Source organism: Scatophagus argus, chromosome 15 (genome assembly GCF_020382885.2).
Source record: "Scatophagus argus isolate fScaArg1 chromosome 15, fScaArg1.pri, whole genome shotgun sequence".
Classification (NCBI taxonomy): Eukaryota; Metazoa; Chordata; class Actinopteri; family Scatophagidae; genus Scatophagus; species Scatophagus argus.
The window spans coordinates 6,791,096-6,817,114 of record NC_058507.1 but is presented as its reverse complement, the minus strand read 5'-3'; the positions used below and the strand labels follow the sequence as shown (position 1 = coordinate 6,817,114).

The window sequence follows — 26,019 nt, the reverse complement described above, 5'->3', positions numbered from 1 at the left end:
ATTCTTTATTTGATTTGCAATAGATTCAAGCCCAGGTGAATTTTCTGAACAGTTGTATTTGAGATCAAGCTCCCCTGGTACTCCCATTGAGAAGTGTACAGATACAAACATCGTCTGTCACACCACCTGGAATGTCAGGAAAATGTTTTAAATGCATTATAGTAGACCTATATAGTATCTATATATCTGTCTGTCTATCTATCTATCTGTATATATATTTATATGCATACATATATAAATTGTAGTATTTATAGTATTTCCTCATTATTTAATTTTGTATTTCAAGGCGTTTGGGATATCCATGCAGTGATAAACACTGATTCCATAATGAATCAGAAAACAAGTGAAGTAATTACTTTAGATTAAATTAAACTAGAGCTGAAACAATTTCTCCACTTTTAAACAGTCTTGTGTGAGGTAATACCAATGCAAGACATCTGAAGTAGCATTTTCTCTGTAAGCTTACGCTAAGCGTAAAGCTCAGTTTAGGCCAGCAAGTGTCACAGTGAAATTATTCCCATGTCACAGCACAGCTGAAAATGTACTAAACTGAGTGAATAGGAAAGTGACTTTACATGTATAATTCATTATTCTGTTCAGTACCTTTAGTTATTTCTAAATTTGAGGTTTGTTTGTATGTTCATGCTATAAGATTAAACTGTTTTGTACTGAGAAAAAGGAGCAAGAGAGGTGCAAAGTGAATGTGATTGGCAGCTTCTGTCCTGTCATCCGACACTTAGAAACCTTTGAGAACATTCACTGCAAATTATTCATAACCTCCTGTTGAAGCTGCTATAATCTGTGTGTGTGTGTGCATGCATGAGATAGAGAGAGAGAGAGCCAGAGGCAGCATTGCATATTATCTAGTTGTTTGTTGATAATGGGTCAGACAGGCTCCCAGCTTTTACACATACATTTTTCCTTTTTCTGTGTTTCTGTGTAGTTCAGGAGAAGAAAATGACACAAGATTTAATTCAAATGAAGTTGGCTTCTGTCTCTTTGGAAAAAGATAATCTGATGATGGAAGAGACTCAGAGGCACTTTTGGGTAAAACAAAATATTTTTATATATATATATATATATATATATATATATATGAGCGAACAGCTCAGATGTAACGGTCTGTGAAGTACAGAGAGATGAAGATGGGGGGTGGCATCACCAGCAGCGGAGGGGAGAGTTAGCAGGTGGGACAGTGGTGAAATTACATACAGTAAGAGCCAGGAAATGCCTCCAGCACTGCCTAAAACACTGGAAGGGATATTGGTGAATATGAGTCTATGCACCAAACCAGTAACACATAGTTGTTAGAAACAGGGCTCTGCTACTTTCAAGCAGGGTCCCATACACCTCTATGCAACTGAGCGACTTCTGTATTTTCAGTCACATTCATAACATACCTACAGAGTGAGTAGTATACAGCTGTTGTAAAAATAATGGGGAATATTGTAGTGGGTTGATTTCCTCCTTTATTTTGTGCTTTGAAGCTGCAGGATTGTGGCTTTAAGCCAGTTCTTCTGCTGCATTTTGTGATGGTTCATTGTTAATTAGTTAGAAAGTAGTCTTGATAACCCCTCTCAAGCATCAGTGATTGCAGGAGAAATAACATTTCACTATGCATATGGTGTCTTGTATCTCCATCTTGATTATTTTCAGCCACAGCTGGCTCTCTAAATGTGTGAAGTGTTTTGCTGGGTTTGATCCACAAATTAAAATCACTCAAGATGGTTAGATGAGGCGAAATGAAGTGATGATTCATTAACACCAGAATCTTTGGTCATTGTCCTGTCAATTACACTCAGATTCTCTTCCTTAATCTTAGTAGATTTTTTTTTAAAGCACAAATCTTTTCGCATTTCTTTCCTTTTTTTCAAATCATGTCAATGCCTCCCACTCCCAACAAAATCTCCAGTTTGTTTGTACTGTGTCTGTGCCCCCTTGTCTTACAAAACAACCAGGATGAGGGAATGAGTCTCTCTGAGGCTCCCTGTATGTACAGTAAATACTGTAGGGACTGTGTTAAACCACTCTCCTTATTACAGTTGTTAAAAAGTATTTAGCAGGGATGTGATTGTTTTGTTTGCAGGTGAAATATCTGTTATCTAAATGGTCTTTCTGTTATATTGCCCTTTTATTAGTTAAAAATATTGTAAAATGTAATGTTCAAAATATAAAATAAATGCATGTATCATACAATGTGTGTATGAAAGATTAAGTGTTGTTTTATTTGCTTTTATGAAGTTTCAATATTAAGTTAGTGCTCTTTCTTCATTATTTAAACAAGCATTTGTAAGTTTTAAATCTATTTCAATTTAAAAAAAAGAGGAGGAAGCTTGTTTGTCTTTATTCATCTGTTCACAGATACGTTGATGAAACTTGTTCGCACCATGTGCATTACGTTCCACGCTCATAAACCATTTAATGTAGAGAATTATGTCTGTGTCTCTGCCCTTTTCCACAAGCAAGCATCTGTATTAACTTTTGCACGTTATACGTTTACTTAAACCTGGCTGACTTTCAGTGTAGTTTTTGACTATGCATTTTGTATTTATTCAGAGTTTGAATCCCTAGATGTCAGCCTCTGCACATTACATACCTAATCCCATTTCATTTCATATCCTTCTAATGCTGATGCAGAGCTTATGTGTGCAGAAAAAGTATTTTCGTGCAATATTTTCGAAAGCCTGTAGATTTGTTATCTTTATTGTAGCATTTTATGCAACTTCACATTTCTGCCTTGTTTAAGCTTTTGCATGCTGTGCCACAGGCGGCCAGGATTTTTTTCCCTCGCAATTCATGTTTGCAGCCGTGCCAGCAATGTCAGGCCTCTCAGTCCATCTGTGGATTTGATATTGTCCAAGAGGAATATCAAGCACTAAAATCGACCAGAAGCTTATGTGCATGAAAGCAGGTCAAATCTCAGCCTCTGCATTTTGAAGTTTGAAAAAGGCCTGCATGTGATTTTATTAAACATTACAACCAGCTAAACAGAATTATTGACTTTAAATATAGACTATGTGGTTGTTGTAGTGGCTGGAGTCCTGTATTCACCTCTTTCTCATAGGCCACACGGTCTGACTGTGTGAGAACCGTGAGCCAGACAGAGGTGCGCGCACGCACACACATAGTTTGTTGTGGTGGGTGAAACACGGGGCTCTCCTGCCCATGCTGTTCCTCAGTACAGACACTGTGTGGAAGACTGTATTTAAATACACACTCTCTTAGCCTGCCCCCTACTGTTGCCCAGACCTACTTTCAAACACACATGCATACACTCACACACACTCTGGGGAAAATACACCCTTAAAACACTTTGTAGATGAGCAGAACTCCGCTGGAACCAAGCTGCAAGTTAAATGAGCCTTAGATGATTTTTGTAAGCCCACTTTCCTCAGTCAAAGCCTAATTAAGTGGTTTAGAGATAGGCTTTGGGCAGAGAACTTTGTGGATCATACTGCCTCTTGTGGTGGAGAGCGACATTGCTCCTCCTCTGGTCTTTGCCCTTATTAGCATGTGAACAGGTCAACAACTAATATTATTAAATTAAATGCCAATCCTCTGAGTGAGAATTTACTCTGACCTGTAGCTGGATCTGGACGGCATTTTGGGATTGCTTTGTTGAGTTTGCATCATTCTTTTCTTTCCTTTAACAACTCAGGATAGAATTTCTGGAATTCTATAAATTCTAAAACTCCAACTTTTGTGTAATAAAATCTATGTTTTACTTTTGTTTTCTTTTTTCCTTTTTTTTTTTTTTTTTTTTTTTTTTTTACCAGAGGGCACAGTTTTGATTCCACTTTTCTCTAAAATTTAAAATGATGGAGCTGATTTTACTTTTAAATTAATTAAGGAAGATCACTTAATTTGTGCAGCATGGTCAGTTTCTAGCACTTTGATGGGGTGCATCTGACAGCATGTAACAAAAACACTCGTGTACAAATTCATAGTACATCTCACAGTATTTTGCTGTTGTAGTTCTCAAAGCAACCAGTTGGTGTCCTCCTCTCCCCATTTTCACCTCCACAGCTTGATTGAAGAGTGACAGACCGAACCATCTCTCTCTCTGCTTTTGTGCCTGTGTTGGTTATGGTTACCACTAGTTGGACTTGTTTTGAAGTGTATGCTTTGATAAATATTTTCTCTGTGTGTATGTGTGTGTCCACAGGAGTTGAAGGGAGTTAAGTGCCCGAAAACTGAGTGCAGTCCGTTCTGGATCCTCTCCTTCCTGCCCTTTCCTGAGCTCCCCAATAGTTGAACTTTGGCACCTCCATCTCTGGACCTGAAACACCTTCAGTCCTGAAGACGCACTTTAGACAGAGATACACACCTCGCTGCCATCCTTAGTAACCAGGATGATCACCTCAGAGCTCCCTGTCCTGCAGTGAGTGGAGCACATGATGTGCATAAAGAAAATTACGCATGTTTACAGTACCGTTGGGGGGGAAAAGATTCTATTATTGTGAAAATGCTTATACTTCACTAAAACAAGTATTTTGTGAAGGGAGTTATCAGTCATATTGGAACTGTACATTTCAACAGCTCTGTGTATAAATAAAAGCTTTTGGGTGCATGCAAGTCATATGTGTGTTTTGTTCTTGTAGGGACTCTTCAAATGAGTCTGGGGCAACAGATGCAGTGGGGTTAAGTATGAGCATGAGTGAGATGGAAGATCCAGAGGTGAAAGGCAAGAAGAAGAGAGGGAGGCCTGGAAAACAACTCCCGGTATGTGTCTGTGTCTGCGTGTAAAGCCTGGTTAATGATCAAACTTTTTGTGCATGTATTATTATACAAGTTTGTGAGCGTTTATGTGTTTGTTGGAAGAGGATATTTATCTGTGTGTTCCTGAATTTGTATAATTTTGTTTTCTGTGTGAATATGACTGTTTGTTTAAATTCTTTGTTTCCTGACTGTTTGACTGATGTCTCTGTATCTGCAGACGTCCAATAAGAAGCCTCGGAAGTCACCAACAGACAAGGCTATGGGCATAGCAAGGGGGCGAGGGAAAGCCAACGGCGTGGCTCAGCATAATGGAGACGGTGGAGATCCCGTCACTCTGTTTGAAGTCGTCAAACTGGGCAAGAGTGCCATGCAGGTGCTTGAATGATTAGTGTCCGTATTCAAAATATAAGCTTGAAAAATATTTGAATCATTCAATCAAGTATATTCAGTTGTTTGTGCTGATATCTCATAGGATGTTCCTTTTAAAAAATGTGAATGTTTGAAATCTTGTCCTCTCTCCTGCGCAACGTGTCAGACTTTGTGAAATAGTTTTTCTGGTGGAAAAGATGACATTTAAACATCCCAGTGCTGTGACTGTGTGTGTGTGTGTGTGTGTTTGTGTGTGTGTGTGTGTGTGTTTTATAGTCTGTGGTGGACGAGTGGATCGAGTCGTACAAACAGGACAGAGACTTGGCACTGCTGGACCTCATCAATTTTTTCATCCAGTGTTCAGGCTGCAAAGGTAAAACTTGTGAAGTCAACTGTTCTGCATGTATGTGTGTCAAACAGCTACAATAAATCCTCTCATTATCGATCTGTAAACAGGCACTGTGAGGATTGAGATGTTCAGGAACATGCAGAACGCAGAGATCATCCGCAAGATGACTGAAGAGTTTGATGAGGTAACAACTCTAGTCAGCGTTATGAATGCTGAAGTGAAACTGTTGTCAGTGAATTGGTTGTGGAGATGTAGTGTTGTACTTACTAGCAAGGCAAATATGTTGTCTTTCTGGAGAAGCTGTGTGCAGAGTGTAAACAGGAACAATCCTCCACTGGATAGTGAAGGCTTCAGGTGGATTTAATACTTTCATGTTTCTGTCCACAGCTCACGCCAGTTTTTCTCTGTATTCATTCTAAGGTGGATAATATTGGTAGGAATGAAGCATGAATGTCACTCTGACCTCTCACATCAGGTTTTTTTTTTCGTTTTATCTTTTTTTAATCAACTTCTCTGAACATGACACATTGGTTTATTAGCAGCAAAGATGAAAATCTGAAGATGATGAGTTTGCCTGTTGTCTGAGCACAATCAAACGCTAATTTCTTTAGCTCTGATACTGCAATGAATGATGGGACAGGCTCCAGGAAAACTTGAAGAATTTGTTCAAAAAAATCCCTTCAGATCTCATAGGCTTGAATCTTTATCATTCTGATAACTGATAATAAAGTCTCTGTGTGTTTTTGTCAACAGGACAGTGGGGATTATCCTCTCACCATGCCAGGGCCTATGTGGAAGAAGTTCCGCTACAACTTCTGCGAGTTCATCAGCGTTTTAATCCGACAGTGTCAGTACAGCATCATTTATGACGAGTACATGATGGACACCGTCATCTCCCTCCTCACAGGGCTGTCTGACTCTCAAGTGCGAGCCTTCAGACACACCTCCACATTAGCAGGTAATGACACCTGCTTTGTGAGCACTGAGTTCTTATCACTGACAATATTTGCACACTGAACAGTGATTGAAGTGCACATGTATCCACAATGACTAGCTACTGTTTTGGTAGCACTATGTGTGTACATGTGTACATTCCTATTAAAAGCAGTAGGTAGTAAACATTAAAAACAAGTAAGATTAACAACAGAAGAGCCACGTGCCTCTTGAAAAGTTTGATTTGATGAAACATGTTATGATGTAATGTGTTTGCACCTGAATATTTCGGTTGCCTTGGTGCTTGGTGATTCACGTATATTCCTGAAATGTTGAACTCACATCCGTATTACCCACGAGGAAAAGACCAAGGCGTTTAAAGTGTGCATTCATAACTGAGCCTTATTATGTGCACTTATGTCTTGGCATAGCGATGAAGCTGATGACGGCGTTGGTGAATGTGGCGCTGAACCTGAGCATTCACCAGGACAACACGCAGAGACAATACGAGGCCGAGAGGAACAAGATAGCCGGGAAACGAGCCAATGAGAAGCTGGAACTGCTGCTACAGAAGCGGAAGGAGGTTGGTCACATTTGATATTTAATGCTCTGCATTTCACTATGTGGCTCATAGGGAGACTGCACTATCAATTAAAATGTATGTAAAATATGATACGAAATTATATAATACAGACTGTCTGACCTGTAACTTGGTGTGTTTGTCACTGCAGCTTCAGGAAAACCAAGATGAAATAGAGAATATGATGAACTCCATCTTTAAGGGAATCTTTGTGCATCGCTACAGGTACTTTGATCTTGCTGATCATTGCTGTTTGCAACTTATCAGAAGGCGATGTTACTGTAACTCTATTAATAATAATAATGATGGTGCCTTTATTTGCTAGGGATGCAATTGCTGAAATCCGAGCCATCTGCATTGAGGAGATCGGAGTGTGGATGAAGATGTACAGCGACGCCTTTCTTAATGACAGTTACCTTAAATATGTTGGCTGGACGCTGCACGATAGGGTAAGTACACGGCCACACTTCTTTAAGACCACTTTAGCCCACCGGGATCTTTTTTTCTTTCAGAGGTGGTTTAACTCACTGACTTAATCTCTTTCAGCAAGGAGAGGTCCGTCTGAAGTGCCTGAAAGCTCTGCAGAACCTGTACACAAACCGAGAACTGTTCCCAAAATTAGAGCTTTTCACCAATCGCTTCAAGGTAACGGCGTCAAAATGAGACTACTACTCGTAACTGTGCTTTTAGGATACTCAAGAGTGATGCTTAGATTTAATGATTCTGAATTTTGTCACACTTCTGCCTTCTGCTTATTTATCCAACTTCCTTCCCTGTTCAATAATCTGTTTTGACAGGACCGCATAGTATCAATGACACTGGATAAGGAGTACGATGTGGCTGTGGAGGCTATCAGACTGGTCACGCTCATCCTGCAGTAAGTAACTTTAAAGCTTTTCAGCTTGTCCCTTTTGTATGTTTAATACAATTAGTTTCACCTAACTCATAATCTCTTTCGAAAAAAGTTCCACATTAAAGTTCTACTTTGAATTCTCGTCATGTGAGGGGACACTCAGGTCAATTTTTAAATCTTTGTGCTGAGTTTGACTCATTTTGATTATCTGCTGCAGGGGCAGCGAAGATGCCTTGTCCAATGAGGACTGTGAGAACGTGTACCACCTGGTTTACTCTGCCCACCGACCGGTGGCAGTCGCTGCTGGGGAGTTTCTCCATAGGAAGTGAGTCCATCCTGTGGGCTTTCTGTTTACAATGATAAATCTTACTTTCAGCTGCATCTTATTTGCTATGTAATTGAAGTCTCTAATGTCTCTCTTAATTACCTTACTGTCTTTTCTCTTTTTCACTCCTCCTTTCATTTCATCTTGTCTGCATTTTTCTCTTCGCTCTTCCATTTGTCAATCTCTGTCTGTCTGGCAGGTTGTTCAGTCGTCATGACCCACAGGCAGAGGAAGCGCTGGCTAAGCGCAGAGGGAGGAGCAGCCCCAACGGAAACCTCATCCGCATGCTGGTGCTCTTCTTTCTGGAGAGTGAGGTGACGTTCACACCCATGGACACACACAAACTGTCACTGTAATACAAATAGATGCGTACATGACAAATTGTGTGTATGCACAAAGGTACTTTTAGATCATACAGTATATTGTTACTGTCTCCTTTTGAGGTCTTATAAATCCCTTAAACTGGCATTTACATCATTAAAGACTACTGCTGTTGAGTAAAAAATTATTGCTAGGTTGTTCTGTCCTGGTTGACTCTGTTGGCACAAAAAAGTAAATAATAAAAAATTTCAGTTTTAAGATTTCACACAGTGCCTGCAAAACCTGATCGTGCCTTAAGTTTCTGTCTGTGCGTGCAGCTCCATGAGCATGCAGCCTACCTGGTGGACTCATTGTGGGAAAGCTCCCAGGAGCTGCTGAAAGACTGGGAGTGTATGACTGAACTTCTGCTGGAGGAGCCTGTGCAAGGAGAGGAGGGTAAGACACATTGAGTCAAGTACAACACGATGCAGTTAAGCTCTCCTTGTTTCTGACTTTCTGACTCCCTTTTGTCTCCTCATTTGTTTCTCTCTCTTCTCTTTGTATCCCTTCCTCTCTCCCTCGCTGCCACTCCTTCTGTCTGGCCCTGCAGTGTTATCAGACAGACAGGAGAGTGCTCTGATAGAGCTGATGGTGTGCACCATCCGACAGGCAGCAGAAGCGCACCCACCTGTTGGCAGAGGAACTGGCAAACGGGTAGGTGAAGTATACACGTTACACCTTTACTGCTCTTTCAGCAGAGGCCTTGATTTGTACGTGAGTTGAGTTGAAAGTGAGGCTGGTGTGATTAGAGAAGAGGTGAATATACCTGCCAACAGAAGTGTGGACGGATACTTTATTGATCCTAAGGGAAATTTGGGCCTCTAATCGATTATAAAAAAAAATAGCAACACACACAAGAATATTAAAGTAATTACAAGAAAATGAGATTAAAAATACAGCAGTGAAGTGATAGACCAGCCACCTGAACTACTTCAGAGAGCTGCTAACCTCTAACAGGGAGAATACAAAGTGATTTAAAAGTAAAAACAGTATAAAAACTATGATTCCTGCAGTTAAATGAAAATTGAAGTGAATTATCTAAACAACTACAAAAGCAAGCTGACTGTCAATCCGGAGGTCTAATGACTGAATGTGCAGTCTAAAATTAGACATGGTAGTCAGAATGTGCCAAACAAGTTTTGGACTTTGTTCCACGTTCTGGTGTTGTGGTTTTGGAAATGAAACAGATGAGTGAAATGACGCTATGGGATTAATCCTGGCATTGTTACATTGAGAGAAAAAAAAAATGCTCAACACACCATCAAAATTTTGGCTAATTTGTCCATCTTGCTCATTTTGTCAAAATAATAAAATACTTTTAAGCAATAACTGAATATCTAAGAGTGTGCTTGTTTGCTCGTTTCTTAATGTTTTATTTAACATTTCCATATTTAATGTATTTGCCTGTTAGTGTACTAATGTGCAATGTAGAAGGACCTCAGCTCAAACTGCTCTCTCAGCAAGAATCCACTTCAGCAATGCTTGTCAGATTTATGGGTGGGAGACTGAATTAGCCAAAGAAGAAGATTAACTTTCCTAGTCATACTGGACGAGACAGAATGTTCCATTGCCTATTTTTTACACCCACTGCTACATTTGGCCTTAAATTTTGTGTCTGCTTGTCCAGGTGCTGACAGCGAAGGAGAGAAAGACCCAGATAGACGACAAGAACAAACTGACAGAGCACTTCATCATGGCTTTGCCTATGCTTCTGTCCAAGGTAAAGCCATCCTGAAATCCAGCCTGCAGCTTGCTCAGGCCCAGCAGCAGACAGGCCAGTGATGCTGATTAAAGAGTTGGCTGGGGTGACCGATTTGTTTGTCGAAATAATTGATCAAGGTCTTACTTATGTAGTCATTAGAAGTGTTATTGAATGTACACCAGTCTGGACAAGTGTATTTAAAATGTAATCAACCATTTTACTAAGTGGGAAACAGAACCAGCTCTTGTGCTGATTGGCGGCTTTTTCTCTTTTCTGTCTCTGCATGTCCCCTTGTAACTTCTTTCTTTACCCGCCTCTCTGTCTCCTTCCTCCACAGTACCAGGCAGACTCAGAGAAGGTTGCCAACCTGCTGCAGATCCCTCAGTACTTTGACCTGGACGTGTACAGCGCCGGGCGCATGGAGAAGCACCTGGACGCCTTGCTGAAGCAGATCCGGCTGGTGGTGGAGAAGCACATCGAGATAGACGTGCTGGAGGCCTGCAGCAAGACCTACAGCATCCTCTGCTCCGAGGAGTACACCATCATGAACCGCGTTGACATCGCCCGCTCACAGCTCATCGACGAGATGACCGATCGATTCGCGCACTCTGTCGAGGAGCTGCTGCAGGAGGTATGAGGGAAAGGGGCAAATCATGAGAGAGATGGAAATTTGTGAAATCTTAATAAGGTTGCGTGTCAGTGTTGTTTGTTTTGTGTGTTCAGGTTGCAGAAATGTGAGTCTAGTCTTTCTAGCTAACAGCTTTTTTTATTCTACAGGCTGAGGAGGCTGATGATGACGATATCTACAATGTTTTATCTACTCTCAAGAGACTCACAGCCTTCCACAAGTAATAATCTCTATTGACTTCTTACTTTCCAACTGTTTAGGACTGTAGTATAACGATTATTACAATTTTTGCTGAATGTTCTGGTTGTCTCATTACATCAGTTAGTTATAATTAGTGACTAATGTTACTGTTACTGTGAAACTGGATGAAAGCACCAGATGAAAACTGCAAATAAACAAACTTGCTGACTCAACTGAGTGTGTGAGATCTAATGTATTTTCCTCGTTCCCTGTCCCAGTGCCCATGACTTGACACGGTGGGATTTATTTGGGAACTGCTACCGGCTGCTGAAGGCAGGCATCGAGCAGGGCTCCATGCCGGAGCAGATAGCCGTCCAGGCCCTGCAGTGCTCGCACTACTCCATCCTGTGGCAGCTGGTCAAGATCACAGAGGGGGCCCCCAGCAAGGTGCAACAAAGATTTAACACCATACACTCAAATATCCTCAATCCGCTTATCTGTGAATCTCATTTAACACTTAAACAATGCACAGAGGCATCAGATCCCAAGACTGCTGTTTTGTGGACTGAAGCCAAAACCCCCAACACAGTTTAGACTTTGATCTAGTGGTTCCCAAACTTTCTCACGTCAAGGACAAATTAGACCACAGACCCTTGTTTGATAAGATATTGCAAAAAATACTGTATGTGATTTAATAACATTGTTAGGAATGTATAGTTTGCTGATGTAACAGCCATCACAAATTTTAATTAAACACAGTGCTTTGATATATGACAGTCTGGCCTGACCATTGTCAGGATTAAAAAAAAACAAAACTTTATCGTCACTGGTTAATCAATCTGTCACATCCCGCTATGCTCTCAGTGCTCTTTGACGGACTCCACCAGAATCAAACACAAAGTTTATTGATTCCTCTGCCTCAGTGGACTTAGTTGATGATTTATTGAAATCATTAAAGATTGATTACTTCTTTGGTCATTAGTCTGGACATGACATTTAGCCTGACTGATACTGCTGTTTAACATCGATTTCTGTTGAAGTGTGGCTAATGGTGTATGTGTGTGTCTGTGCAGGATGACCTGGTGGCTCTCAGGAGAGTGGTGAAGTCTTTCCTGGCTGTGTGCCAGCAGTGCCTGTCCAATGTCAACACACCAGTCAAAGAACAGGTAAGAACACACACCTGGTATGACATGCTGAGTATTTAACAGGAGAATTGAACAACAGAAGCCGTTAAAAACTAGAAACAGTACGACGGAAGGTGACGTGCAATTACAGCTTGATTGATGAAACCATTTCTAGAGTTTCTCTTTAGTCCTGGAGATTGTACACAAATTGAATTATATGATCAAAATGTAAGTTTTTAAGTCTCCAATAAGGAATAGGTAGAAATGTTTACAATAAAATTTATGTTAACCTCAACAAGCACATTTCCTTTCATCTGAGGAATTAAGATGATTTTTCTGTTGTAAAATAAACAACTAACACATTTTTTAAAAATCAGATCATAAGTTCTCTTTTTGGGCCTCTCGTTCAGGCGTTTATGCTTCTCTGCGACTTGCTGATGATCTTCAGCCACCAGCTGATCTCTGGCGGCAGGGAGGGCCTTCAGCCGCTGGTCTTTAACCCAGACAGCACTCTGCAAAACGAACTGCTCAACTTTGTCCTGGATCACGTCTTCATTGACCAGGACGACGAGAGTCAGAGCATGGGTGAGAGAGAGAGAGAGAGAGTTTTTATGGCACATTCTGTTTGGGTTCACTCAGATTGTTTGAGGAGTTAAATAAGATACTTTTAAAAATCAACAAATTAAACACCCATTCATTTGATACTTTCTCCTGACTGTAGAGGGAGATGAGGAGGATGAGGCCAACAAGATCGAGGCTCTCCACAAAAGGAGAAATCTTCTCGCAGCGTTCTGCAAACTCATCATCTACGACATCGTAGACATGCCGGCTGCTGCGGACATCTTCAAACACTACATGAAGGTGGCTGTTCTTCTGTGTTTGACGTAGTGATGTGATTTAAAGGATCGTGAACTGACAATGACAGTGAATAAATAGAGAGGTGACAAAATACAGGAGGAAAGATCTGTCTAATGAGCGAAATAAATCTTTCTTTTAGATGGAAAAAAAAAGGAACCTGAGTTGGTCTGTCGTCAGGTTTTGCTCACAGAAAATGTACTAAACTGTGTCATCTTGCAGGTTTTTAACTGTTCTGTTTCTCTACCTCAGTATTATAATGATTATGGAGACATCATCAAGGAGACACTGAGTAAAACCAGACAGACGGACAAGATTTTGTGTGCCAAGACCCTCATCCTCAGTCTGCAGCAGGTGAGACAGGCTGCATACACAGCTCCGTTGCTTTGAACAGTGCTTTCTTTGAGAGTTCTCGTGTGGACTAAAACTTTGGCAACGCATGTTTTTGCAGCTGTTCAATGAGCTGCTACAGGACCAGGGACCCAACTTGGACCGAACGTCGTCTCACGTCAGCGGCATTAAGGAGCTGGCGCGCCGCTTTGCCCTCACCTTCGGCCTGGATCAGATCAAAACCAGAGAGGCTGTTGCAACGCTTCACAAGTAAGACTATGGGTGCTCTGTTCTCTAGGGGGTGCTAGACTGTGCTCTTCAGCTGCAGATGGACACAGGATGCTATTGGTCAGATTGCCTAAATGTGTGTATCTGCTCACTGAACGCTGCTGAAAGTGGACATATTTTACTATCAATCAGGATAAGTTGATTCACCATCCAACAAAATGAAGTCAGGAAATATACTAATATTTCATGGTAGCAGATTACAAGTTTTTTTTTTCATGTCAGCTTTGCTGTCATTCGTGTCTTTTTTTAAAAGTCTTTCCTTGTTTTTCTCACTTTTACTCTCTCTCTGGTTTCTGTTTCTGCCTCTTTCTCTGTCTCCTGTTTCATATCAGGGATGGAATAGAGTTCGCATTTAAGTACCAGAATCCTCGAGGACCAGAGTTTCCTCCCATCAACCTGGCCTTCCTGGAGGTTCTCAGTGAATTCTCCTCCAAACTAATCCGCCAAGACAAAAAGACAGTGTAAGTACTCCCTTCCATCTTTTTTCTCGCTACTTTAAGGTAAAATTCAGTCATTTAAAGCTGCCATATTTTCAAAATGAATGAACTACGAGGATGTTTCCTCAGCCACTCGTACTTGGAGAAGTTCATGTCAGAGTCGATGTCGGAGCGTCGGGAGGACGTGTGGCTGCCGCTGATCTCCTACAGGAACAGCCTGCTGACGGGAGGAGACGAGGACCACATGTCCGTCACATCGGGCTCCAGCAGCAAGACCGGCTCGGTCCGCAGCAAGAAGGGACGGCCGCCGCTACACAAGAAACGTATCGAAGGTGAGGAGTCGAGATGAGGGTAACCCCATTTATTTGGGTTGGCTTTGCTGCACTGCATCTTGCAACTGAACTCTTCATCTGTGCGTTTGTTTTCAGAGGAGAGTAGCGTTGAGGGCTCGTGGATGATGCGTAACGACACTCTTCAGACACCGGGAGCGCTGCAGACTCCTCAGCTCACCTCGACAGTCCTCAGAGAGAACAGACCAGCAGAACACATGCCGGACCCGGACTCAGAACCCGGATCAGAGAACGACTACGTACACAAGTTAGTGTTTACATATAATTTAAATATACACACAGAAAATGCGTCACCTTCTAGTTTGTGTGTTTATCTGTCACAGATGTCACACATTTTATTCATCATCTAAAGGCAGTGGGTGGAAGAAATCTTCTTCTTTTACCCAAGTGTAGAAATACTCTGTTACAAGTAAAAGTCCTGCACTCTTACTTAAATAAACATACAAAAGTATTAGCATCGGAATGTAGGAGATATTGCAGTGGAGTATATTTGACCGTCTGTTCGTTCTCAGTCCTCAGATGCAGATGTCGTGGCTCGGCCAGCAGAAGATGGAGGAGGTGAGCAGGAAGGACCGGACAGGCCTGAACTACATCAAGTCACGCAGCAATCAGGGCGTTCGGCAGACTGTGTAAGTGTGTTGGGGTTTTAAAGTGGCAATGCAAACCAATAACGTCGTACCTCCATCGCGCTTCGTGTCAGTAATCTGATCAATTACATCCCTTGTTATTGAAGAATGAAAAGTTAAGCAGATGATAAACAAATGGACATGCTGAGTCTTATCTGATTGTATGTCTCGTTTTACTCGTTTTATTTCCTATCAGACGTGGCTTGATGGAGGATGACGCAGAGCCCATCTTTGAGGATGTGATGATGTCTTCGCGGGGCCAACTGGAGGACATGAACGAGGAGTTTGAGGACACTATGGTGATCGACCTGGTGAGCAAAGTCACGTTCTCTCACAGCAATTTGATTTGAGAGATTTCACAGCAGAAATGAAGACAAAGCGAGAATCCTAGTCATGAATTGCTATTTTTCATTCATTAGATTCATTAATTTTGACTTTTGTCCTTCGCAGCCGCCATCGAGGAACAGACGTGAACGAGCAGAATTAAGACCAGACTTCTTTGACTCTGCAGCGATGATTGAGGACGAGTCGGTACGTAGAACTTTGAGCGCCGACAGAAGATTTTTCACTCTCTCCTGACTGATTAATGGATGATGAAAACAAGGCATAGGGCTGCGACTAATCTTAAATTAAATACATTATGTCGGTACTTTGATTGTTATCTGTGCAGAATTTGACCTTTTTAACTTTTGATTCCCCCTCGTGGTGATCAGAAAAGACACCGTGGCAGACAGTGATGCAATGCTGATATTTTCTCTGCAAGTTTGTCTGACTGTTGCTCTCCTCTCCACTGTTCCAGGGTTTCAGCATGCCCATGTTCTGATTTGGGAAGAGGCAAAGATCATGAGATCAGGAGTGAATACAAAGGGGGGAGGGGGAGGGTTTGGGATGTCTTAATCCACAGAAGAAGAAGAAGAAAAAAACATTGTTGAAGTGCTTTCCTCTTTCTATAAGACATGATGGAAGGATGTTTGTCCAGTGGAACCACTGAAGGATCCCACGTTGACTGCATCTCACCTGGACATGTGAAGCAAGGAGGATCAGATCTGTTCTGTCAGGCAGACCGGAGGGTCCAGAATATTCTCCAGAATATTGTCCAGAAGAGCTTCGTCTTGCTCCTAATCTTCCTCCTCCTCCTTCTTTCCGGCCTGTTGGTTCAGCTCTTGTTAGCGGTTGCTCTGAAGGCGCTCTGGGTGTCGGTCCATGAGCTGTCGCTGTCTGTTACACAGATGTACAGTTGTTTGGTCCAGCTTCTGATCAACAGCATTGAGCAGCGTGACAGTCTGTACAGCCCCCCCTTGTTTTGGTGTCGCACTTTGATCCGTCTGGTTGAATCAAACACAGTGAGGATCTCAGTTCTAAATGTTCTATATCTTTGCTCTTATTAAGGCCCACTGCCCCCTCTCTCTCTCTCTCTCTCTCTCTCTCTCTCTCTCTCTCTCTCTCTCTCTCTCTCTCTCTCTCTGTTCACCGTCTGAGTGTTTGTACGTGGTGGTGCTGGTGTGCGATGTGTGTGTAAAGTGTTGGTGGTGATGATGAGCAGTCGCACGTGCACACGGAGGAGGAAGTAGGGAGGATGTAACCGTCTTGTGTGTGTGTGTGTGTGTGATGTCAAAGCAAAGCGCGTGTTGCCATTTGACGGCGAAGTCGCACACAAACACAAACGCACACCCCACAGCCGACCCCCGGACAGAAGCTCCACCCTCTCAGATCTCGGACATGTTCTGCACACACCCTTCAAATTTTGAAAGTTAGAAAGTTTAAAAAAAAACAAACAAAAAAAAAGACAATAAACATATTTTGAATTCTGTAGCTTTAGTACTAAAGTTTTAAATCAAGTGTGTTTTTGTTTTTGTCTGTTTGTACAGTTTTTTCTTGAATATGTATCTTGTTTGTTGCCAAATTGTGGCCTACTTACGGTATATTCCAGCCCTTTCCCTGACACCTGTAAATCATATCTAAAGGTTTCCAAGCTCAGATTGTTGCTGTAGGATAGCAGCTTTTTAAGCGCTGTATGGTCTGATTGTAATCATTTCACGGTCCAGTATTACAGCAGATTATCTGGTAGGTTTGTTCATTTTAACAGGTCGGTCACTTGCCTACAGTGTTAGTTGATCCGAGAAGTTGGAAGATTTGTCGTTATCACCATTCATATCCAGTGCAGTGATGGATCTCTGTCTGACTGATTTGTTTGAATGTGTTTTGAATGTTTCCCGCCATATCGTCGTTCACCCACCGTTTGTTTATCAGTCGTTTACCCCTTTCCCCTCGGCTGGCTTGGCAGTCCTGTAAATATCAGAGACAATTGGGTTTTTTTCTGCAGTGCAGTTGACATCGGTTGCCCTTAAAATGCTCTAAAAGCCTGTTTTTGTTTTTTGTTTTTTTCCTGTGAACTTAAAATTCTTTTTAATAAAATAAAATCTGTAATCGATTTGGGGAGCAGGGTTTGTGTGTACTCGTTTCACGACCTCGGTATAATTCAAAACGGCTGTATTTTTTGTTATCTCTGCCAATAGATTTAACTGTCAGCAGTTGACATAAATCAACTCAAGGTCCACTTTGTCGTTGGACCTGGAGAATTCAGTGGGTGTCATTATGTGCAATGCCCAAACGCTCCATAGCCTTAAGCTCCTTTAATTCTTCTCATCTGTGTTGAAACTGACAGCTGAAATATTTAAAAGTTCTGCGACAACTCGGCTAACTCAAACTGTGAGAGGTCAGACGCTCTGGAACAAACGAGTTGGTATCAGTTTTATTAAACACATTGTAGTTTCAGATGATCTGAGCAGGAGGAATCAGAAGAGATGAACTTGCACCTGTGTCCTAATCAATGGCATCTGATCAAACTTTTATTTTCCCTCAGTACTGAGGATTTTACGACTGCAATGAAAACATCAACGTGGTTCTTAGCCTTTGTGAGTGAAGCTTTACCACAAAATCATGGTCTTACATTCGATACACATACTGGATAAAGTACTCACTTCACCTGAACCATCTGATTTTATTCTTGAAACCAATACTATGGGGTTATATCATATTTTTCATATCTTTGAAGAAAAAAATTGTAAAAATGACTACAGATAGAAACTAAAACTTTTAATTCTTTAAAAGTAAAGAAAACACGTGTTATCGAGTCCAATGATTTATTATACAAACGGTAGAGCAGAGCCTGCCAGAGAGAGCGAGAAAGGCACAGTTCCAGGTTTTAAGGATGACTTTTTCTTGACCTTAACGGACAACAGCAAACACAGGGAGTGTGTCTGAAAGAGCAAACTGCTTTCCACATCTTCACAATTCAATACAGTACATAAACCGCTCTGGAAACAAACATGTACACGGCAACAGACTACAGTATGTTTCTATTTTCCATTAAAACTATCACGCTGACAGCTGCATTTCTTCAGTGAGAGGTCATCTGCCCTTTCAGATACAATCTTGTTCACAGAATGTCAGATGAGAACTAGCAAGAGTGACCAATATGGCCACTACTGACAGGACGATTACCTTAAACGTGTGTGACTGCTGTAGCATCCTGTTCAGGTACTGTAAAATGTGTTGGGATTTTCCTGTCAACATGTGGCATATCGGTTACATATTGATTTTGTTTACAGAGCAGCAATATTTTTAAATCTTTTCCCGGCTTGAGGTTGATGTTCTAACACAAGTAGTGAGCTGGAAAAGAAGTTTGGGGCCACTATTAAACACTTCAAAAATCAGGGAGAGTATCTTTCTGTGCTGCTTCCAGCGGAGTGGTACAACATACATCTGCTTGGCAGGCAACTTGTCATCACGGGGTACTGCTGCAGTTCATTTGAATCAGGAAAATCCCTCAGTGAGTACCTTTTTAAATAGTGTTATTAGGAAAAGAGTGTGGGTGTTCTTCACAGAGGAATGTTGGCGTGTTTCTTCCAGGGGTTGACCTGCTTCTTGCTGGCAAGCACCTCCAGATCTCTGCAGATCTTCTTGCGAGTGGTCGATGGCTCGATTATGTCATCAACAAAGCCTAGAACAAGCATATGGGCCAGTGAGAAAGAGAAGCGTATAATGCAGCGTATTTGGGTTATATAAAGCTGTAAAGACCTCGGACAGCAGCTGGGAACGGGTTGGCGAACTTCTCCACGTATTCAGCCTCCGCCTCAGCCTGGTTCTCCTTTCCTCTGAAGATGATCTGCACAGCACCCTGACAAAGAGACAGACCATATGCACTGTCAAAAAGGAAGGAAAGAGAAAGAGACAGAGGGAGGGAGAGGAAAAGATGAGTGTGTCTGTACCTTGGCACCCATAACAGCCACCTCAGCTGTGGGCCAGGCGTAGTTCACATCTCCTCTCAAGTGTTTGGAGCTCATCACATCATAAGCCCCTCCGTAAGCCTGGAAGACACAGATAAACACACACACCCGCCCGCGACATAAACCTGAAAAATCAGCATTTCCAAAATGCACTACACTATTCACTCTGATTAGCAGGCAGCCATTTTCAGAAGTTATGTCAAGTGCAGATTAAAGCAAGAAGACTGAGATGCTCCTTTTAATGCAAAACACTGAGTGCAGCCGCTTCACAGTCCAGTTCGGAGGTTTTCAGTAATCTATCTGAAGCGTGTGGAGTTAAAGTCACTAAGTTTGGTTTATTCTAAGATCAGGTCAGATCACAAACCTTTCTGGTGATGACGGTTATTTTGGGGACAGTGGCCTCGGCGAAGGCATACAGCAGTTTGGCTCCGTGTCGGATGATGCCGCCGTACTCCTGAGCCGTACCTTGGTGACGACCAAAGCAGCAGTTACAACAGGTGTGAGTGATGATATGGTCATATGTGACCATAGCTGAATTTCAAGATTGTGTTTACAGGTCATAATATAGTCAGATTAGCAACATTGATGAGTCACCCAATTAAAATACCTGTCATAAAGCCTTGAAACGGGGATGTTTTTGCGTGTTTGTATGTGGTTTACTCAGACTGCAATATGTTTTTACGAACAGAATGCAAATATTACACAAAAGAAGGATGCACCAGACTACCAAAACAATCATTTCACCTGGTAGAACACAGCAGATTGGTCAGTTTGTTTGTGACTTTTGGTTCGTCTTTACAGACCAAACTGGAGCCGTGGGACATGAACCTGCTGAATGGGACATCTTTTTACTTCTTGTATGTACGATAGTCAGTGTGGTAGTTTGATGCGAAATACTAATAGGCGAGTATTTCGCAATTCCGTGATTATTGGTCACATCCCCTGTAAGTGTAAGACCTTTACTCTGTTACTCCTGAAATCTGTTCGCGAAGTATTTATTTACTGTTACTGTCAGCTTCTCATTTCTTTTCCCTGAAAGAATTTCAATTCAGTTTATTTATATAGCGCCAATTCACAACAAAAGTTATCTCATGACACTTTCCAATTTGAGCAGGTCTAGACCAAACTCTTTAATTAAATTGTAAATAGAGAGAGCCCAACATTCCCCCTTGAGCAAGCACTTGGCGACAGTGGCGAGGAAAAACTGCCTTTTAGAAGGCAGAAACCTCGGAGCAGACCCCGGCGAGAATGAGAATCATCAGTCGATATCTGAACCCAAGATCGTAAACTGGATTACAACCAGTAAGCAAACAGGCGTACGCGCACTGTGAGATTTTCAAAGAGTACCTGGCAGGAAGCCCGGCACGTCCACAAAGGTGATGATGGGAATATTGAAAGCGTCGCAGAAGCGCACAAATCGAGCCCCCTTCACTGAAGAGTTGATGTCCAAACAACCTGATAAATGAGACAGGAATTAACAACAGAACATAAAACTAACACACGCCCGAGCAGATAACTGAGCAGCTAAGAATTTGTTTGTTCCCCAACTTATTTTCATCATAAAAAGAGAGAAGGAACATGGTGTTATTCACAAAATACTAAGAATTTATCCCTTCTGATTGCCCCTCCTACTTTAATTATTTTACTCACCAGAAGCCACTTTGGGCTGGTTACCCACAATGCCGACCGTGCGTCCGTTCATGCGGCCAAATCCTACCACAATGTTTTTGGCGTAACTGGGCATGATCTCGAAGAAGTCCCTCTCATCGACTATCTGAACAGATTCATGAAGAAAGGAAACTTTTACGACGTGGAGACATGAAACGCGTTGTGGTTGCACACTGCGAGTTTGTTTGCGCACATACTGCGTGAATGATGTCCAACATGTCATAGGCTTTGGTCGACTCAAACGGGACGATGGTGTCCAGCGAAGGCACCAGGCGATCGCTGAAAAGGGAACGAGATATCAGACATGAGCTGAAGCGAAGAACAGATGCTGTCCGAATTGAGAAAAGATGATTGGTTGTTCTGTAAAGGGGATGTAAAGGTGATTGGTCACCTGGGATCGTGGCTCTCCCTGATCGGGGCGGGATCCTGATTGCTTAGCGGCAGGAAGTTGAAGAACTCTCGCATGTTGAGCAAGGCTTCGACGTCATTCTCAAAGGCATGGTGAGCCACTCCTGGAAACATGAGACGCTTTTCAGACCCCAAAGACAACATTTCAACTTGAGTCTCTTTGATTTGGAGAACCAAACTTTTTTTCTTAGGTTAGATTTTAGAGTTTCCAGAGTTGATGTGAACAGTAATCCTGGATCACCTTTCACACACTCAAAGGTTTCATAAATACAGCAACTAACCAGACACGCTGGTGTGAGTTTTGGCTCCACCGAGCTCCTCTTGAGTCACGTCTTCATTGGTGACAGACTTCACGACATCAGGTCCTGTGATGAAAAGGTATGATGTGTCCTACAGAAACACACACACACACAAACGCACATGCGGTTGTCAGGTTTTGACTATCATTACCAAGTTCAATAAACATTTGAACTGGTATTTCAGGTGTGCTTGTACCTTAACCATGAAGGTGAAATCTGTCAGGGCAGGGGAGTAGACAGCTCCTCCTGCACAGGGACCCATGATGAGAGAGATCTGAGGGATGACTCCTGAAGCCATCACATTCCTCTGGACAAATATATGATTTAGATGTTATATTTTGATTCCATGAGTGATGTGCAGAAGCTTTTTTTTTTTAAAAAAAACAACCATACCAGGAATATATCTGCATATCCAGCCAGAGACTCCACTCCTTCCTGGATGCGAGCTCCTCCGGAGTCGTTCAAGCCGATAACAGGGGCTCCAACTGTCATGGCCTGGTCCATAATCTGAGCACAGCACGTTTAAAGGTTGTACATTAAAATGAGTATTTAAAAGGTGTGGGATTAAACAGGAAGAGCGGCTTGCAAAATACAAACACACCAAGAGACGTTAAGTAATACTGTCATTGTCCCGTCACTTTTTATTTTTCCAGTGCTTGTGTCAGACACACACACACGTCCTCAGTTTTGTTTACCTTACAGATCTTCTGTGCATGAGCTCCAGACAAACTGCCACCAAACACTGTGAAGTCCTGAGAGAAACAAAGGGCAAGACGGAAAGAATATGAGACAGGTGATAAAGTCGTTGTGTATCGCCACAATGTAGGCTTATCAAAGTATAATTACACATTATACCTGACTGAATACGTAAACCAGCCTGCCATTGATCCTGCCTCGGCCTGTCACGACGCTGTCACCAGGGAACTACGAGAAAAGAGAGACAAAGATATGACGTAAATACTTCAGGCCCACTAGAAGAATTGCTCTCTTGTTTCCTGTCGGTGGAGCAAAATCATGTCGAGTTGTCGTCTTCGTGCGACCTTGTTCCTATCCTGCTCCATGCCGAAGTCGGCGCAGCGATGCTCCACGAACATGTCTGATTCCACAAAGGACTCGGGGTCCAGCAGAAGCTCCACTCGCTCCCTGGCTGTCAGCTTACCCTGCAATACATAACACCAAGTTACTACACATTCATCTGTCTTGAAGATACGCTGGCCCAAGCTGTGTATCATTTAAAAGGTTGGCTTTATGGCACTATTGGATTTTGATGACTTTCCCAGGTATTTAATTTGCTGGAGCAGCCGAAAACAAACATTCCAGTTTGTTATTTAACCCCGACATTGTTTTCCTGCTGCTATTTTCATATCATAAGATGAAATTATATGTATGTCTACAAAGTTTTATCGGCAGTCATCGCATCATTGTTTTACCACCTACTTCTGCTGGTATACTGACTGACTGACTGACCAACAGGTTTCACAAAGCAAAACAGAGCAAAAATACCCAGCTGTTAATTTGTGCCAGCAAATCAGGGCTGATTATTTACAAATAACATTATTATTAACACTGACAACATATGACATGTGTCACAATATATGAATGGGAAGTTGCCTCTTTATTGTCCATCACACTGTGCACAGAAAGTGTCAGTTTCAAATGACATAAACAATGGAAACAGTGGTAATATTTTTATGGTTTGTTTTAAACCTCAAACCTGCTGCGAAACAGACCTTCTACCTGAAGTTGACAGAGGAATTGTGCCTTGCTCAAGGGCACTGAGAAACATCAAGATGGATATTTACTAACACAGCACATTGAAAGCACCGCGTGTGCCACCGAGTAGCCTGGTGGGGCTAGAAAGTGGACTTTTAAAGGTCACTTAAAAGTACGTCGGGAAAACAGACACTCCAGCAGCAACCATTGATTTGACTACAGCACTTAAGTTAGGCATTTCGCACACCCCAACAACTCCAGCAGTGGACGTAATTGTAGCTTTAAGTTATGCAAACCGCACACATGCTAGTGTAAATGCAAGTTAGCATAAAAAGTAAAGTAAGACATTAAGCTGACTTTACCCTTTTGTGCTGAGCATCTATTCTCTGCTGACCTCCCCCGACCAGCGCCGCCTTCCGTTTCTTGTCAATCCTCTCCTTAACAGACAGATGGCTGACAGAATACCGACGGCAGTCCTGTCCCATGTGGGTCTGAGGCACCGCGGCAGCGAGTGCGCCATGTTTCACCTGCACCAAACTCCTGAAAGAGATCCTCAACCCATTTATCAGTCCGCAGCTGCTACGAGCTACACTGAACGCCGCCATCATTACCCTGCGTGTTCTACAGTGACGGCGAGCGGAAATGAAAGACAGAAATGTGAGCCAATACGAAATGGGGGGCGAGCTCTCTCAGCCAATAAAAAGGAAGGAATTTGTAGCAAGGGCTGCTGGGCGGGATCTGGGAAGGATCAAGTTTTCCTGTACTTTTTCATGGCCCGTAATCTGAAAGTCAAGTAAATAGGGTTTATGTGCCCTGAGTTTAGCTTGTCAGACTTTTTGAGCTTCTTGTGGACTTGGGGAAAAGAGCTTGGAGCCAAATCAGGGCCAGGAGTTTCTTTAATTTGAAAAAAAGATTTGAACTTGAAAGTTGAAATTTCGATTTTGAACTCTTGAAAAATACAACATTGTACTCGAACTGAAAATAAATGTAGAAAAAAAATATAAAATTTCAATTTAAATATAATTTTCATTCAGCTCTGAAATTCTGAATATATTATCTATGAGGTCTCAACTTTTCAGTTTCAAACTTCTAGCTGGATCTGGCGTGGTGTGGCGTTGCCTTCAGGGAACATAGGTACTGTGAGAAGTATGAGTGCACACTTAATCCATATTCACGTTATGGTCAGTGAAAAAATGGGGCCATTGATAAGGTTTAGCAAGTCGTTTTCTACTGAACTTGGCACCAATCGCAGTATAAGAGCTATAAACTATGCCTGATTGTGCAGTTCACACAGTTCACAGTCCACACTGTAACGACTGATATTTCCCACCTTCCATTATTTAAGGTGAGTTAAATCCAGACTCCATTGACAAAAATAGTAATTTAACGGAGCAGAACAGAGGAGCTGGTGATGCACCGCTGCCCCGGTGACAGTAACATGTAACAGTTTCTGGGAGTGATGTCTCTGAATATCCCAATGGCTTGCTGCAGTACTGGCGGCTCATCTTTCCCCTCCATGCTGACCGGGACCTGAACATGTTATGGCTCTTATACTGCGATTGGTGCCAAATTCCGTATAAAACGGCTTTTAAACGGAACTTTATCAATGGCGCCAGTTTTTTCACTGTCCATAATGAGAATACGGTGTCAGTGGGAACTCTTACTTCTGTTCCCTGAAGGCAACGTGATAGAGGAAGGTCCTCCGCCTTCTTTGTTATGCCGTCACTCACGATTGCACGCCCCTCTAAGCTGATGCCACGCCCCCCACGCCAGATCCAGGCCAACAGTGTGAAACTGAAAAGATCAGACCCGGAAGTGAGCAAAAAAATCTGAAAGCGAAAAAAAAGATTTGAAACTGTAAAAATAGAAGATGAATCTGAATACAAATATTTAAATGCATGTGAAAGTGCAAACTGAATTAAGAAAATATATTCAAAAGAATTTCAGAGCTGAATAAAAACTATATTTAAAATGAAAAAAAACTTTTCTTACACTTATTTTTAGTTCGAGTACAGTGTTGTATTTTTCAGTTCAAATCTTTTTTTTCCCCCTTCTTTTCAAATTAATGACACTTTTGGCCCTGGTTTGGTTCAAGAGCTTCCTCACAGGCTTAATACAGGGGAAAATACTAAGTGCATGCGTTTCATGACAATCCTGGCGACAAGATGTGTTTATTAAGAGTAATGTGATGCCCACACAACCTTATGTAAGACGTGTTAATTATGGCAGAAATATATATATATATATGGTGTTAAACAAGCTGGTCATGAATTGTAAACCGAAGAAAAGTCGCCGTCATACAACGTCATTAATGTAACTTTAAGTCACTGAAATAATGGAATAAAGAACGGTGAATAATGGAATAAAGACGTGGAGAGACATGCAGCCTTTAATGTTTCAACGCTCAGGTGCAGTCTTACGAAATGTATAATTCAGTCCTGATTTATTCCAGGGCTACCCTCGGATGCTCCTTCTTTTAATCAGGTCATATTCAATTCTCATTTGTTTGCTGGATTAATTGCCATTGTTAATAGTCCAGTCTTTGTGTCTTTAATCACAGTGTAAGTTAATAAAATGCAAGATGGCACAATGAAAGCGCTGTGATGTGCACTGACTAGATAGAATGTGATGCAT

The 26,019-nt window shown here is 42.0% G+C and overlaps 2 protein-coding genes across 2 annotated transcripts in view; one reads left to right on the top strand and one right to left on the bottom strand.

Moving 5' to 3' along the window:
- The window catches only part of stag1a (stromal antigen 1a), a 36,911-nt gene extending 19,472 nt beyond the window's left edge, over nucleotides 1-17,439 (top strand). The window contains exons 2-32 of the mRNA XM_046413315.1: nucleotides 4,166-4,381; nucleotides 4,602-4,722; nucleotides 4,937-5,092; nucleotides 5,365-5,461; nucleotides 5,545-5,621; nucleotides 6,191-6,395; nucleotides 6,802-6,953; nucleotides 7,102-7,175; nucleotides 7,276-7,399; nucleotides 7,497-7,595; nucleotides 7,748-7,827; nucleotides 8,021-8,128; nucleotides 8,328-8,442; nucleotides 8,767-8,884; nucleotides 9,039-9,142; nucleotides 10,116-10,208; nucleotides 10,528-10,821; nucleotides 10,968-11,038; nucleotides 11,277-11,445; nucleotides 12,072-12,164; nucleotides 12,533-12,707; nucleotides 12,844-12,983; nucleotides 13,230-13,331; nucleotides 13,429-13,577; nucleotides 13,928-14,056; nucleotides 14,162-14,364; nucleotides 14,461-14,629; nucleotides 14,895-15,011; nucleotides 15,205-15,319; nucleotides 15,459-15,539; nucleotides 15,808-17,439. Coding sequence (XP_046269271.1) covers nucleotides 4,353-4,381; nucleotides 4,602-4,722; nucleotides 4,937-5,092; nucleotides 5,365-5,461; nucleotides 5,545-5,621; nucleotides 6,191-6,395; nucleotides 6,802-6,953; nucleotides 7,102-7,175; nucleotides 7,276-7,399; nucleotides 7,497-7,595; nucleotides 7,748-7,827; nucleotides 8,021-8,128; nucleotides 8,328-8,442; nucleotides 8,767-8,884; nucleotides 9,039-9,142; nucleotides 10,116-10,208; nucleotides 10,528-10,821; nucleotides 10,968-11,038; nucleotides 11,277-11,445; nucleotides 12,072-12,164; nucleotides 12,533-12,707; nucleotides 12,844-12,983; nucleotides 13,230-13,331; nucleotides 13,429-13,577; nucleotides 13,928-14,056; nucleotides 14,162-14,364; nucleotides 14,461-14,629; nucleotides 14,895-15,011; nucleotides 15,205-15,319; nucleotides 15,459-15,539; nucleotides 15,808-15,831 — 3,783 coding nt within the window. The 5' untranslated portion in view covers nucleotides 4,166-4,352 and the 3' untranslated portion in view covers nucleotides 15,832-17,439. The remainder of the gene's footprint in view (nucleotides 1-4,165; nucleotides 4,382-4,601; nucleotides 4,723-4,936; nucleotides 5,093-5,364; nucleotides 5,462-5,544; nucleotides 5,622-6,190; nucleotides 6,396-6,801; nucleotides 6,954-7,101; nucleotides 7,176-7,275; nucleotides 7,400-7,496; nucleotides 7,596-7,747; nucleotides 7,828-8,020; nucleotides 8,129-8,327; nucleotides 8,443-8,766; nucleotides 8,885-9,038; nucleotides 9,143-10,115; nucleotides 10,209-10,527; nucleotides 10,822-10,967; nucleotides 11,039-11,276; nucleotides 11,446-12,071; nucleotides 12,165-12,532; nucleotides 12,708-12,843; nucleotides 12,984-13,229; nucleotides 13,332-13,428; nucleotides 13,578-13,927; nucleotides 14,057-14,161; nucleotides 14,365-14,460; nucleotides 14,630-14,894; nucleotides 15,012-15,204; nucleotides 15,320-15,458; nucleotides 15,540-15,807) is intronic.
- Nucleotides 17,440-18,137: 698 nt separating this feature from the next.
- On the bottom strand, nucleotides 18,138-24,040 carry pccb (propionyl-CoA carboxylase subunit beta). The gene is made up of 15 exons (XM_046413317.1): nucleotides 23,748-24,040; nucleotides 22,713-22,832; nucleotides 22,528-22,596; nucleotides 22,368-22,424; nucleotides 22,066-22,179; nucleotides 21,869-21,979; nucleotides 21,655-21,763; nucleotides 21,357-21,477; nucleotides 21,163-21,244; nucleotides 20,948-21,071; nucleotides 20,645-20,752; nucleotides 19,662-19,762; nucleotides 19,280-19,378; nucleotides 19,089-19,188; nucleotides 18,138-19,011 (listed from the first exon to the last, which is right to left on the bottom strand). The coding sequence occupies exons 1-15, from the start codon at nucleotides 23,991-23,993 to the stop codon at nucleotides 18,890-18,892; spliced, it is 1,683 nt and encodes a 560-aa protein (XP_046269273.1). The 5' UTR covers nucleotides 23,994-24,040; the 3' UTR covers nucleotides 18,138-18,889.
- Nucleotides 24,041-26,019: the final 1,979 nt, after the last annotated feature.

Bases quoted from the DNA above. Each gene is read 5' to 3' on its own strand.
- pccb (XM_046413317.1), bottom strand. From the start codon at position 23,993: ATGATGGCGGCGTTCAGTGTAGCTCGTAGCAGCTGCGGACTGATAAAT. The intron at 21,072-21,162 runs GTATGTGCGCAA...GAATCTGTTCAG, and splicing joins TGTTGGACATCATTCACGCA to ATAGTCGATGAGAGGGACTT. The intron at 19,763-20,644 runs GTACTCTTTGAA...GTCGTCACCAAG, and splicing joins CGTGCCGGGCTTCCTGCCAG to GTACGGCTCAGGAGTACGGC.